The 15,800-nt window shown below is 42.9% G+C and overlaps 1 protein-coding gene across 5 annotated transcripts in view; it reads left to right on the top strand.

Moving 5' to 3' along the window:
• RBFOX1 (RNA binding fox-1 homolog 1) overlaps positions 1 to 15,800 on the top strand; it is a 1,331,074-nt gene that overhangs the window by 1,097,286 nt on the left and 217,988 nt on the right. For all 5 annotated transcript variants that reach the window (XM_040356987.1, XM_040356988.1, XM_040356986.1 and 2 more), the window contains one exon: positions 3,204 to 3,243. In XM_040356987.1, the coding sequence (XP_040212921.1) occupies positions 3,204 to 3,243 (40 nt within the window). The remainder of the gene's footprint in view (positions 1 to 3,203; positions 3,244 to 15,800) is intronic.

The raw sequence follows: 15,800 nt of genomic DNA, 5'->3' as shown, positions 1-15,800 counted from the left end.
ACCAATAAGACAATGCTTGCCAGATTTGTGGAAGTTTTTTCATTTGACACTTTGCAGAAGCACATACTGAACAGTATAGTAGTTTAGGGCAATACAGATACAGAAAATGTTCTTGCTTTTTGTATATGTGTGTTCGATTAAAGCTGAACCTTGCAGTGGGGATGCTCATTTAGGTTTAGGGGTCACAAAAATAGATTTACTTACCAAATGCTCCTTTGGCCTGCAAGACTGGTCCCAACAGCATCTTCTCACCTATGCTCCAGAAGTCTAATGCCCTGTACACATGATCGGTTCGTCTGATGAAAACAGACCGTTTTCATCGGACAAACCGATCGTCTGTGGGCCCCATCAGTTTTTTTCCCATCTGTAAAAAAAATAGAACCTGTTTTAAAATGATAGTATGGTTAAAAAACCGATAGAAAAAAACAATCGTCTGTGAGGAAATCCATTGGTCAAAAATCCGCGCATGCTCAGAATCAAGTCGACGCATTGAACTTCATTTTCTCAGCACGTTGTAGTGTTTTACATCACCGCGTTGGACACGATCAAATTTTTAACCGGTGTGTAGGCAAGACTGATGAAAGTCAGCTTTATCGTATATATGATAAAAAAATCCATTGGTTCGTTTTCATCAGATGAACCGATCGTGTGTACAGGGCATAAGGTTATCATGACATCTAGACTGATACAGGATCAAACGCCATGCATTGGAATGAGAACACTGAGGGACAGTCCACCACTGGATCATGGGGGAGTAGACATGTGCACTGCCAAAAAAATCATTTTTTTTGTTTGTTATTTTTTATTTTTATTTTCGGAAATTCGGGGAATTAAAAAAAAAAAATCGTTTTTGTTTCATTCATTTTTTTTTTCGTAAATAATTTTTTTCCGTTTTATTCGTTTTTTTGCTTTTTTCGGAAATTCTGAAATTGCAAAAAACGAAAAAAATTGAAAGAACGAAATTTCCGGAAGAAAAACGAACGAAAATGAAAAAAATATGGAAATTCAAAAAAATCGGAAATTTCCCATTTTCGAATTTTAGATTTTTGAACTTTAGATTTTTAATTTTTGAAAATTCGAAATTTCGAAAATTCGAAAGTGAAAAATGTGTAAATTCGAAAAATAAAAAAATCGAATATTCGAAATTTCGAAAATGAAAAATTCGAAATTTCGAAAATGAAAAATTAGAAAATTAGAAATTTCGAAAATTCGTAAATTCGAAAAATAAAAAATTTGAATATTCGAAATTTCGAAAATTCAAATATTCGAAATTTCGAAAAATCGAAAATTCATAAAAGAAAAATTCGGAAATTTGAAAATTGAACATTTCGAAATTCAAAAGAAAATTCTAAAAATGAAAAATTAGAAATTCGAAAATAAAAAATGAAAAATTAGAAATTTCTAAAATTCGAAATTTCTAAAATTCTAAAATTTGAAAAAAAATAAAAAATGTAGTTTTTCTGAATTTCCGAAAATCCGAATTTCCGAAATTCGGAAATAAAAAAAATCGGAAATTCGAAAATTTCGGAAATTCTAAAATTCAGATATTCGGAAATTCGGAAATAAAAATATTGTTAATATGAAAATTCGTAATTTCGAAAAAAAAATCAGTTTTATTTGTTTTTTTTGCTTTTTTCGGAAATTCTGAGATTCGAAAATTCGAAATTCGAAAATTCGAAATTCGAAAATTCGAAATTCGAAAATTCGGAATTTTCGGATTTCCGAAAAAGCAAAAAACGAAAAAAATTGAAAGAACGAAATTTCCGGAAAAAAACGAATGAAAACGAAAATGAAAAAAAATATGGAAATTCAAAAAAATCGGAAATTTCCCATTTTCGAATTTTAGATTTTTGAACTTCAGATTTTTCATTTTTGAAAATTCGAAATTTCGAAAATTCGAAAGTGAAAAATTAGTAAATTCGAAAAATAAAAAAATCGAATATTCGAAATTTCGAAAATGAAAAATTCGAAATTTCGAAAATGAAAAATTCGAAAATTAGAAATTTCGAAAATTCGTAAATTCGAAAAATAAAAAATTCAAATATTCGAAGTTTCGAAGATTCGAATATTCGAAATTTCGAAATTTCGAAAATCGAAAATGAAAAATTCGAAAATTCGAAATTTCGAAAATCGAAAATGAAAAATTTGAAAATTCGAAATTGAAAAATTCAAAAAAGAAAAAAATTGAAAATTCGAATGTTCGAAAATTGAAAAATTCGAAATTGAAAAATTCAAAAAAGAAAAAATTTGAAAATTCGAATGTTCGAAAATTGAAAAATTCGAAATTTGAAAATTCGAAAATGAAAATTAGAAAAATAAAAAAATCGAAAATTCGAATTTTCGAAATTAGAAAATGTGAAAATTCGAAATTTTTCACTTTCGAATTTTCAAATTTCAAATTTCGAATTTTCAAATTTCATTTGAAAATTCGAAATTTGAAATTTGAAATTTGAAAATTCGAAAATTCTAAAAACATTCGGAAATTAAAAATTCGGAAATTCGGAAATAAAAAAAATCGGAAATTCGAAAATTTCGGAAATCCAAAAATTCAGATATTCGGAAATTCAAAATTTTCAGAAGTCTGAAAAAACGAATTAGAAACTAAACAAATTGCACATGTCTATGGGGGAGCACATTCTGCCAGGGAAGTGGAGGATTGTGTAAGTAAGGTACTTTTACTCTCCCCTAGATTAAACAAGAAGTTAATCTGTGCACTGTGGTTTCCAGTAGTTGTAAAGGAGGTTTTCCAGAGGTTGTATGATCATATTGCAGAGAGTGTGGCCACCTTTACATTTCCAAAGCAACTATTCAATGCAATAACCTGCCTGACCGGGTAACAGTCGAAAATAAACTCTAGGTAGTACCTTTTACTGCATAATTGGGGTAAATAAGGATTCACAATCAGATTGTAGCAGGTGGATATGGTAGCTGTTAATGAAAGAGGCTTCCACTCTCATTTGCCTATTTTTGTAGGATGTTATGTTATGTCTAATTAAAGAAGAATCAACTGCATTGCTACTATCTTCCAATTACATTTCAACTGTCAATTTTATAATGTGGGGATGTAAAAAATAGTAATGCAAACATGTATGCAAAAACCTATTTCATGCTTTTCTGTTTCTTATGATTCATTATAACTGTCTTACATCATTGCTTATTGCCTTGTACTAATCTGTATCTTCTCTGTGTGTGCCTATTTGCAGTGTTGTTTATCAGGATGGATTTTATGGTGCAGACATTTATGTAAGTATTTCCATGTTTTCCACTCTTATTATAGAACAGGCTCCATTAGTTTGTGTTGTGCTATATGTGTCAGCATTGATATGATTACAATATTGGGCTAGTGTAGATAAAATAGGGAAAGGTGTGGGAGTGGCTTAGCAACTGTTTAAATAAAAGTAAACCAATTAAAAATTTGGATACTGTTTTTTTTAAATGTGAACCCTACATTTCTTAGATATAAAATGGAATAAAGAAAATATATGGCCTCTCTGATGTTAATATAGCTATGTTGATCCTCACTTGAAATTTTGCTTTGTAACAGTTTATTTCATGTGTGTCAAAAGTTAGGAAAATCTCCTTAATGGCTACACAGACAACATTTAGCAGCGGATAAAATTTCAAAAATACCCCAGAAGTGGAAAATAAATATTAATGCATTTATCATTAAAGCTCTAAGGAGTCGGACATGAAGATTGCAGATTTTCATGTTTATATAAGGTACTCTTAGGCCGTGTACAGACGACCAAACATGTACGATGAAACCGGTCCGCCGGACCGTTTTCACCGTACATGTCTGGCCGGGGATTTCTGTATGGTGGCTGTACTCACCATCATACAGAAATCCGTGCGTAAACAATACGCGGGGCGTGTCCGTGCCGTCGCGGCGACGATGACGCAGCGACGTGGGCAGCCCTGCCAGTTCAATGCTTCCACGCATGCGTCGAAGTCATTCGACGCATGCGAGGGATGGCGGGTGCTCGGACATGTACGGTAGGTCTGTACAGACGACCGAACATGTCCGAGCGGACAGGATTTCAGCGGGCTGTTTTTAAAACAAGTCCAGAAATATTTGCCCGCTGGAAAAAGGCCCGACGGGCAAATGTATGCTGGAATCCTGTCCGCTCGGGCCTACACACGACCGAACATGTCTGCTGAATGGAAGCACTGAAATGAAATTGTGATATCGATGTCATGTGCTTCAAAATATGGCGACACCGCACCGATTTGCAAAAGTAGTTCCTGCACTACTTTTGCCAATTTCAGGTGCAACTTCAATAGACATCTGTGCATGAAGCCAAATAGATGTCTATCAGGTAGCACCTGAAATCGCACTAACCTAGCTACTTTGAAATTACGCTACTTCAGGTGAAGTAGATCGATTTCAAAGTAGCATCAATGTGAACCAGGGCTAAGTGTTCTTTAAGAGACAGAAGGTATTCTGATTGTCATTGTTAATAATACAGAGAGATGATTAACCATTTTCAATATCCACTTGATCATTGATTATTGCTAATGTTCAGTCTTCCAAGTGGATTTTCTCTTTTTAAGCTATTTTCTATTTGTTTAGGCATCTTGCATGTATCACCGATTGCTCCTTTCCCAAACATTCCACTTTATATAAGCACTGTTGTCCCACACCTGGAAGAAATTATATTTTTAAAGATTGCTGAACAGTAGTCAGAAGTTATAGGAAAACAAGACAGGATTTTACCATTGCATCGTGGTGCACGTCCACATTAATACGTTGGGCGAATGAACCAGTAATCCATCAACTAGTTTCAACAGATTGTAATTTATTGTGTTTATTACAGTGCCTAAATATATATCTACATGTGCTCCTCCTTAAAAAAAACAGTTGCAAAAAAAGTGCATTTTGTAAATAACACAATGCAAAGCTGTGGTTAGGACATACAAATCAATTTATCTGGATTTTTGGTTCCTTTAAAGTGTATTTTCACTTTTGCAGGCAAATTTTACTTCATATTTGCTACATGTCCCCATTCACATAACATAATTTAAAAATATTTAAAAATTACAGCTTACTTTTTGATACAAAAAAAGATGCACATACCACACACTGTAAGTGTGAACCACAACAACAAACACAAATCACTACATCAGCTTCAACTTAGTGATTTTTTCTTGTTGTTGTTAACCTTTCTTTGGGCAGCTCATGTATTTAAACCAAATGATGTAAGACAAGGGTGGAGAGAACCAACCCTGCTCTATGTTAGTCCAGAGTTTATAATGGGTGTGTATGTTCCGATCAATTATTTTGGTTAAATGAAGTAGTTCTATTTTTGATTATCTGGAACATCTAGCCCTCCCTGTCTTTTGAGGGCATTAAATAAAGACCATTTGAGTCTAGGGTGTTTGTCTTTTCAGATAACCCTTGAGAAATCTAGCCACTTAAGATATGCTTGGGTAGATGGATTACTATAAACTAATCCAGGAGTCTCAATAAAATGTTCACTTTCAACAGGGCCATTCTTCCAAACTAAGTGAATGAAATGTTTATCCATTTGGGGGTGCATGCATGCGGATGACAGACATGACAGCATGAGTGCTTAACACAACATAGTATACTCTAAATACCCAACACTGGGTCGTTTACCACAGGGACAGATTATCAAGTCTAAGCTGCTCTCCTCCAGAGTCAAAATAGTGCAGAACCACCGGCAGCTAATGAGACCACAAGACTCTTCTCAGAAGATAGCATCCATGCAAGACAGCCTGCTTTGATGAGTCTATATGAGTCTTCAAATGCATCTATGCTGCATAAATTTAGAGCAATAGTGCAGGAGGAAATTGATGCATCTTTCCACAAGCTACTGTATCTGCAGAACTCCCTAAGGAAATAAAATAACCTAGTACTGTGCAAATTTTTTAGATCACCACATGGATAATGCTACTGCCATTTTAGATGGTAATGAGAAAGAATTTAAAGCTTTATCATGAAGCTTTACCTACTTTATGATAAACAGGAGGATGTGGAAAACAGAGCTTGCTGAGATAATTAGAGAGCCTGAAGTTTGCCAGAATCCAACACTGATCTGCAAGGTATGATTACTTCCTTTTTGCAAGAACTGGCATCTGATATTCCACCTGAACACCTAGAATTTGACTAAATTGAATTGCTAAACAGAGCTCTTAAGTCCTACTTCATTGATGAAGTATTAACTACCACTGGATATTTTTATTTAAACTGTTTTTGAAACATCAATTCCAGGCATCGTCTTCAGTTGACCTGAGGCACTGCTTCCAGGAACTGAACTTTCACCTACTGTACCTCCTTTACAAGCTTATATGCCGACTGTGGACCCCATGTCTCATCCATCTTGGTCTCAGGTTTCTTAAGCCTTGGGTTTAAGACACTGCATTCAATGGTTTGAGGTTCTCAGCATCTCCAATCGCAATGCTTCCAGGAAACACCATCTACTGTGTTTTACAACACTCCTTGATCTTTCCTAAAGCAGTAATTGTAGGAAGTCTGCCTAAAAACCTTCTGACCATATTGTTAGGTCCAGGGTTCCCCCACCTTGAACACTGTTTTCTTTTTGTTTGCACTTCACTGACAGATAAGTCTCCTGTTGCCATATGTACATATTTTTTTTTATGTTTTTATTATTTTTATAAGGAGATATTTCATTGCATTTATTCATTGTGTTTTGATGTTGCAGTTTCTGTACTTGCTGTACCTGTTTAAAAAAAAACATTCACAGGGAGCGCTAACCCAAGTGGTATAGTAAATGGCAGTTGCTGTTGGATCTAGTGCAAAAACACTATTACACTTTTATTGACAAATTTAACAAAGCTTGTTTGCATGAAACAGATCCCTGGGTAATTCCAGAAAACTAGGGTGCACAAACAGGTGAGAGTGCAAGCCAAACCCACAGTAAGCTGATTTTAGTGTGGTGCCTTGCCATCTCAGACAACAGGCAAGTAGCAGTATTTCTGACAGTTTGGTGCATATGACATATGACACTCTAAGGACCTCCTTTCCCCTGTAAAACCAGCAACTAAGACATTGGCAGAGCTCCTGACACTGTTAGAGGATCACTTCCAGCCGAAACCACTAGAGATTCCAGAAAGATGTTGGTTCTATCAGAGGCAGCAGCAGCCAGGTGAAGAAATTAAAGCTTATGGGCTTGCCCTTTGCAGACTAGCCTCTACCTGTTCTTTTGGGGAGCACCTACCTACTGCACTGAGTTTGTCATGGGACTGAATTGTGAGTCTAGCCAAAAGAGACTGTTAACAGAAAAAGACCTTACCCTTACAAAGGCAATTGAGATAGCTTCAGTGATGGAAATGGCTGTGAAAGATACAGAAGAATTGAACCCCCAGGGCAGAAGGGAAGAAATAAAACAAGAAGTTTTCAGAACAGCAGTTAAAGCCACAAACTGGAAATACAGACCCCCACCAAGCCGGGAGTCAGCTTGCTACTGTTGTGGGAATACAGACCATGACCACAAAATCTGCCGGTTTAAGGCTCAGGCCTGTCATAATTGTGGTAAGACAGGCCATCTTAAATGAGTTTGCCATAGCAGGAAGGTGCGAGATAAACAACCTCTGAACCCCAAGACAAAGACATATATGGTGGAAACATATACATCATCTTCCGAGTCAGAGGATGAGGAAGTGCTCCACAGTTTAGACATACATAATATGCATTCAGCACCCTCCGCAATGACTGTAGAGGTAACTGTTGAGGGAAAGAAACTCAAGATGGATGTAGACACAGGAGCAGCAGTTTCAGTTATCACCCAGAAACAATAGAGACAACTTCAGACCCAAACAACTGACCGCCCAACACCAATCAAACTGCAGACATACTCAAAGCAGATACTTCACCCACTGGGTTATACAAAAGTACAGGTATTGTACAAGGGTCAGACAAAGAGACTTATATTATATATCCTAGAAAATGGGGGACCCATCTCTTTGGGAGAGACTGGATTGCTCACTTTGGTATGCCAGGCATCGCCATAAATCCCTGTCACACTCTTACAATTCCATTAGGAGATGATGAAGGATGGGTGGTGTGCCTGAAGCAGCGGTTCCCAAAAAACTTTGATGACCAGGGAAAATAAAGCATGACTGTGTGAGACTCAAACTGAAACCCAATGCTCAGCCTAAGTTTTTCAAAGCTCGGACAGTACCTTTCGCACTCCGAGCAGAAGTGGAAGCAGAACTAAGTCAGCTGGAGGAACAAGGTGTCATCTCAAAGGTAGAGCACAGAGAGTGGGCATCAACAGTTGTACCAGTAAAGAAAGAAAATGGGGACTTGCGCATTTGTGATTTCCGAATGGCACTGAACTCCCAACTGAAAATTGACCAGTATCCCCTACCCAGAGTAGATGGCATTTTTGCCTCACTTGCAGGGGGTCAAAAGTTCACCAAGCTTGATCTCAGACAAGCACATTTACAGTTTGCGGTCCATCCTTCTTCCCGCAAGTTTCTGACCATCAACACCCACAAGGGACTGTATGAGTACAAACGGATGTTGTTTGGGGTAGCCCCAGCAATTTGGCAACAAAAAATGGATGAGATTTTGGCGGACATTCTTTTTACGCAGTGCCTGCTAGATGACATGCTCATCATGGGACAGACAGACCAGGGACACAAGCGGAATGTGGAGCTTGTGTTTTGCGAGACTCCAAGAGCAGGGTCTAAAAGTGAACTTAGCAAAATGCCAATTCATGGTGCCTAAATTGGAGTATTGTGGCCATCTTGTGGATGCAGAGGGTATACACACCACGGAAGCCATGGTTAATGTTTTAGTCAAAGCTCCAGCCCCATCCAATGTCCAGCAGCTGCGATCATACCTTGGCTTGCTGAACTATTACCAAAAATTCCTGCTAGATCTGGCACATACCTTGTTTCTGTTAAACAAGCTTTAGGAGAAACACTCCAGGTGGGACTGGTTGGCTGCATGCCAACGTGCTTTTGAAGTTTCTAAGTGGAAGCTGTTGGTGTCAGACATACTTGTGCACTATGACCTTCAGAAGCCTCTCACCTTGGCTTGTGATGCCTCACCCGATGGTCTGGGGGCTGTACTATCTCATATCTTACCAGATGGGTCAGAAAAACCACTTCTTCAGATCTTTAGCCTTGACAAAGGCATCTCTCAGACTACTGCGGCCTGCCTCCAACACTATGCCCTATTCTTGGGAGCATACAGCTTCCAAATCCATTATCGCGGTCATGATGCCAATGCTAATATGGACGCAATGTCCCGACTGACAGGGCTGTCAATGGACACTTCTCCACTGGTCAAGAGTTATCCTTACACCAGCCTATCCTTCTTGTCTTCTGGGGAGATAGCAGCCCATACAGCCAAGGATACCTTCCTTAAAACAATACTCTCCTGGGTACGGTTTCCGTAGGCGTATGGAATTAACTGTGGTTGGCAACTGTGTTTTATGGGGAGACCAAGTGATCATTCCACAGACCCTCTGGAGACACATTCTGGACTTGCTACATACTAGTCATCCCGGGGGTACACGTATGAAACAAAAGGCCCGAGGCTATGTGTGGTGGCCAAACCTAGACTCAGATATCATGGCATATGTGAATGCTTGTGCTGGATGTACACAAACTGCAAGAGACCCTCCTTGAAGGTGCTTCCAGGCCTGTACTTGGCCCACGGTTCCTTGGTTTCGCCTACACTTGGACTTTTCAGTCCTGATCAGAGCACACACCTTCTTGATCATAGTGAATGCCCATTCAAAGTGGCCTGAGGTCATTCCTGTTACTCAGCCAATGACTGAGGCAATGGTTTCCATACTGTTACATCTTGCTGCTATGTTTGAATACCCCAGAGAGATCGTCATGGACAACGGTGCACAATTCACCCAGTCAGGAGTTTCAGTGTTTCCTGACTGCCCACAACATCAAGCAAAAGTTGACCCCACCTTACCACCCGGCTACAAAAGGTCAAGCAGAACGGTTTGTGCAGACTTTTAAGCAATATTTCAAAGCTACAGAGGCTGCAAGTAAACAAAACAGTCCCTGTCACTCCAGCAGTTGGATTCCTTAATTTCTGCTTACAGAAACACACCACATGCAACCATCGGGGAAAGGCCAGCTGAACTCCTTCTGGGTCGGCAGCCATGGACTGTTATGGATATGCTCTAGGAACATGTACTGCAGTCCCAAGACAAGATGGTCAAACACGATGACCTCCCTCTATTCACAGCCCAACAAAAGGTATGGGCCCGATCTTATGGGGCTTCCAACACCCGTTGGCTTTCTGCTGTCATTACAGAGACTTTGGAACCCAAGATGTATAGGGTCTGTCTGGAAGATGGTTCCATTTGCAGACGGCATGTGGACCAACTGCATCCTCATTCTCAACTGCCCTAATCCCTGATTCCGGCTATACCACCTGTGTCACAAGGATCGGCTTCCAGCGGATCAAGATTCACGGGGACTAACGATCGGGGGGACTCTTTTGAACTCGCCTCCAACAGAGCCCTCCAGCCCTGGTCCGGAGGTCTGTTCACCCTCTGAGCTAGTGGATCCCTTCTTGGCCCCGCTGGTGCCCATTCTGGCCAGCCCTATTTCCTCTGGTCCCAAGTTGCTAAGGATCCAAAAACATGCACAAACATGGTCGTAAAATAAGATAATAAAGAGAGTGCGAACAATTCAGCCCTGCACAGTGAAAATCGGATGAACAAATACTTAAAACCAAATTAAAAACAAAGTGCAGAGCCGCAAAGGCATCCTGATCAGCATTTACACGACCTAAAGCTAACTGTAGTGTTTGTAACATCATGCCAACGATAACAATTTTCAGTTTTGTAAATATTCGGGAAGCATAGCGACCCAGTGGCCAAGTAGGCCCAGACATGGAACATATGGAATGGTAATACACACCATGATATTCTCAGCATCTGACCAATTAACCCATGTCTGGGCAGGGATCATGTGGGGGGGAGAGCAGAAAAAGGGATGTAAGGGGTAATCAAGGGTGAAGGCAAGGGGAGAGGAAGGGAAAGGAAGGAGAAGACATAGGGAGAGGCAAAAGTAAAGTAGAGAAACAAGTGTGAAAAACAAAGTAGCACCCTCCGACTGGAAAGCAGATTACATCCAAGAACCTCAAATGGGCTGCGCCACTATTTGAAGATAGGCATCTGTATAAGTAAAGTGCTGCCAAGGTCTCCAGGTCTCCCGGAAGGTCTCTCCCTGTTGTGCAGGGTGGCAGTGAGATCTTCCATGTTTCTGAGTTCGTTGATTTTTGCAAACCATAGGGACTTTGCCGGGGGATTCTCCGATCTCCAACAGAGGGGAATGCATGCCTTGGCAGCATTTAGAAGCTGAATGGTAAGAGAGGCCTTATATATCTTGATGGGTCATTTCGAGAGGTGGAGAAAACAGGCGGCTGGGTTCCCCTCCAGAGAAACACCGGTCAAATGCTCGATTGTGCGGGCCACCTCGAGCCAGAAAGGGGAGAGTTTGGGACAGGCCCAGAATACATGTAGCATTGTCCCCTCTGCCTCGCCACAGCGCCAACATAAGCTGGAGACCTGCGGGAAGAAACGGTGCACCTTCGTGGCATAAGTGAAGAATTTTTCCCCTCTGGTTGTCAGTGAAAGTAGTGCCGAGCTCCTCTTCCCATTTGGAAAGGAAAGGAGGAATGAATCCAGACTCTGGTTGTGTCAGGAAGGAGTAAAGAAGCGAGAGATAGTGCCGCACCGGCTCGCCACGGTGGCAAATGTGCTCCAATTCAGTGAGAGGACGAGAGACGCCCCGGCTACGCAGACATCCACGCAAAAAAAAAGTTGCGCAGCTGCAGGCCGCACCAAAAGTCCAACGGAGGGTCTGTAGGAGACACCCCTGCTGCAAGAGAGAGTTGGCCGTCGGGTCCAAGAAAGTCACACAAATGGAGCCGACTCACCGCTGTCAGGTGACCGAAGTGGGGATTCCGCATGCCAGGCTCAAATTCTGGATTGCCCAAAACCGGAATCATAGGGGAGGGCATCGGGGATACTGAGGAGTGCCGAAAGGCCTCCCTGATGACAGATAGGTAGATTCACAGAGAGTTACGGCGGCGTATCAGTAGATACGCCGTTGTAAATTTAAGCATATTCTGGAAACCAGATACGCTCAAATTAGGCTAAGATACGAGCGGCGTAAGTCTCCTACGCCGTCGTATCTTAGGGTGCATATTTAGGCGGCGCTTCCGTTGAGTTCGGCGTAGAATATGCAAATGACAAGATACGCTAATTCACAAACGTACGTGCGCCCGTCGCAATTAGTTACGCTGTTTACGTTAGAAATATGCCGGCGTAAAGATAAAGCTGCTCCCTAGGTGGCGCAGCCCATGCAAGTTATGGATGTCGGAACAGGCCTATCTTTTTACATCGTTTGCATAAGTCGTACGCGAATCAGGCTGGACATAATTTACGTTCACGTCGAAACGGCGTACTTTGGAGCAATGCACACTGGGATATGTCCACGGACGGCGCATGCGCCGTTTGTAAAAAACGTCAATCACGTCGGGTCACCAGTCATTTACATAAAACACGCCCCCCTGTTCCACATTTGAAATAGGCGCGCTTAGGCCGGCCCATTTACGCTACGCCGCCGTAACTTAGGAGGCAAGTGCTTTGTGAATACAGCACTTGCCTCTCTGACTTACGGCGGCGTAGCGTATATGCGATACGCTACGTCGCCTCAAAAGTGAACTTCCCTACCTGAATCCAGCTAAGAAAGCGTACTGTCTAAGGTGGGGTGAGCCACAAGATCCCTCGGCAGAGAGGTGGTGATCCAAGGCCAGCTCTTGGCCGTGCCCCCAGAGTCCTCCAACTCCATCACCACCCAGTGCTTCGCTGTCGCATGGCAGTGCCAGTCCTCCAGTCTAGTAAGATGGGCAGCCCTGTAATAGGCTTTGACATCCGGAAGGCCAACCCCCCCTGCTTTTCGCCAGGTGTAGGAGTTGAAGCCTCAAGCGGGGCTTACGAAAGGACCAGACAAAGTCACAAAACATAGAGTCTATTCGCTTAAAAAACCCTGGGGGGAGGCGGACAGGGAGCGCCTGCAACAAGTACAGGACTCTCGGTAACAGGGTCATCTTAAGAGCACTGCAACGACCAAACCACGTCAACGTGAGGGAGTGCCAATGAAGACGATCCTCCTTCAAACGAAGAAGCAGCGGGGCAAATTTCATTGAGTAGAGGTCGGCGGGATCAGGAGTGATGTCAACTCCCAGGTATCGGATGTGGCTAGATGCCCACCTCAGCGGAAAGGCCGAGCGTAAGTTCCGAACAACGTCCACCCCCACTGTTATATTGAGAATAGACGATTTAGCCAAATTAATTTGGAAAAGAGAGAGGGCACCGTGTTCCTGAAGAGAGCGAAGCAGGTTAGGGAGGGAGGTGAGTGGATCCATCAGGAAGAAGATCAAGTCATCCGCAAATGTGGCCACCTTGTGGGCTCCCAAGGATTTCTGGAACCCAGCTATGCCCGCATCCGCCCTTATTCTACATAAAAGGGGCTCTAATGTAAGGATAAAAATCAGGGGGGACAGTGGGCAGCCCTGCCGTGTGCCGTTGCGAATGTTGAAGAAGTCAGACCTTGTTTTGTTGACCTTGACCTCTGCAGAGGGGTGGGAGTATAGGGACAGTATCCACCCCAGCATTGAGGACCAAAGCCCGATATGCTCCAGGGTGGCCCGAATGAACGACCAGTCCACGCAGTCAAAGGCCTTCTCAGCGTCTGTGGACAGAAAGAGAAGGGCCCGTTTGGAGGTCCTGGCCGCATGGATCAGATTCACCACCCTGATGGTGTTGTCTCGCGGCTCCCACAGCGGTACAAAACCTGCCTGATCTCTGTGTATGAGGTTCGGTATATGCGGGAGTAACCAAATTTTTGCAAAGAGCTTCAAATCCGAATTCAGAAGCGATATTGGGCGGTAGTTCCCACAATTGGACAGGTCCTTCCCTTCTTTCGGGATAAGGGAAATGTATGCTCTCAGGGTATCCTTAGGGAAGGAATGGCCCTCCAGTATAGAGTTGAGAGCAGAGACTAGAGGTCGTGACAGCAGGTCAAAAAAGGTTTTGTAGTATGTCGGAGTCAGGCCGTCAGGACCTGGAGCCTTTCGCGGTTTTGAGACGGCCAGATCTGCTCCCAGCTCATCCACAGTAATGGGCTCTTCTAGTTCTGCTTGCACCACACTAGGAAGCACAGGCATGCCGGAAGCTGCTAAATACGATTGGGGGGTATAGCTGCCATCAGCTGAGGCGTCAATGCCCGACGACCTGTCCAAATTATAAAGACCCTCAAAGAAGGAGCGAAACTCCGACGCAACATCTGAGGACATATTTAACTTATTTCTGGAGGAGGTCAAAATATGAGAGATATACGTTTTCGTGCGAGGGCCCCGCAGGGCCCTGGCCAGCGGAGACCCGGGCTTATTTGAAAACTTGTACATGGTGCGATGTGCCCAAGCCAGTTTCTGCTTCGTTTTGTGGAACAAAAGCATACGGAGTTCCTCACGCACCCAAAGAAGGTCCTGAAAAGTAGCCTGCGCCAAGCTGGCCTTGTGCGAACACTCCAGATGGCGAATCAACTCCAAAAGTTCCTCTGCCCGACGATTCCTCTCCCACTTCAGGCTATGTTGATCAGCGTACCCCTGACCACCACATTGTGAGCCTCCCAGACCGTCAGAGGGTTGGTAACGGACCCCTCATTATTAGAAAGATACTCCCGCAGAGCATTCAGCACCTCCGAACGATTTTCCTCCGATTGAAGAAAAGCTTCATTAAGTCTCCAAGACGGAGGGGATCGGGACACCGGCCCCAAATGGAGAGTCATGTGAACCGGTGCATGGTCCGAAAAGGACATGATGTCAATGGAGGTGGACACCACTCTAGGTAAATCCTTGTGGAATACCAGCAGGTAGTCTAGCCGGGAATATGTAAGATGCACCTGCGAAAAGAAGGTGTAGTCACGGCCCTGCGGGTTAGACAGCCGCCAGGGATCCACCAGGCGCAGAGCCTGTAAGTCCGTCTTGAGACGCTTCAGCCGCGCATAGGAGAGGTGGGAAGCACCTCGCGAAACGTTAAGGGCGTGATCCAACGCAAAATTGAGATCCCCACCAAAGATAAGCATCCCCTCCGTAAAATCTAGAAGTTCAGGAAGGAGTCTCCGTAAGAACTGCGGCTGATCTGTATTGGGAAAGTAAACATTGGCAAAGGTCACCCGCACATCGAACACCTTCCCCCTTAAGGGAAGAAAATGACCCTGCTCCGCCCGTAATGCCTCAAACGTCCAAGGTACCGATTTAGCCAACAAGATGCTGACCCCTTTTGATTTGGAGATCGGAGAAGTGCTGTGGTAAGCCGTCGGAAAGGTCCCACTCCTCAAATTAGGAGTGCTATTACTGCGGAAATGCGTTTCCTGCAAAAAGGCTACATGAGTCCTACTTCTGTGCAGATCAGCTAAGAGCTAAGAGCGCTTCTCCGGAACATTTAGACCACAAACATTCAGAGAGGTGACCTTGAGGAGACCCATAGTGTCGCCCGACAAGACCAAGACCACTAAGAAGTAGGAGGATAGGCTCGAGCAAAAGCGACCTCCCAGTCGGAGCGTAAGAAAGGAAAAGATGAGAAGTCAAGAGAGAAAGAAAGGAGAGGAGGGAAGGAGGCAAAAGGGAAGGGAAGAATAGAGGAAGAGGAAGGGGCAAGGGGTAAAGAGAGGAAACGAGGGACAAGGAAGACGAAAGAAGGGGTGGAGGGAGGGCAAGGGGAGGGGAAGAGGAAGGGGGTGGGGAAACAATGTCTTATGTTGAAATG

Source organism: Rana temporaria, chromosome 6 (genome assembly GCF_905171775.1).
Source record: "Rana temporaria chromosome 6, aRanTem1.1, whole genome shotgun sequence".
Taxonomy (NCBI): domain Eukaryota; kingdom Metazoa; phylum Chordata; class Amphibia; order Anura; family Ranidae; genus Rana; species Rana temporaria.
The sequence above is the reverse complement of the archived record's forward strand: the minus strand, read 5'-3'. Positions and strand labels throughout refer to the sequence as shown.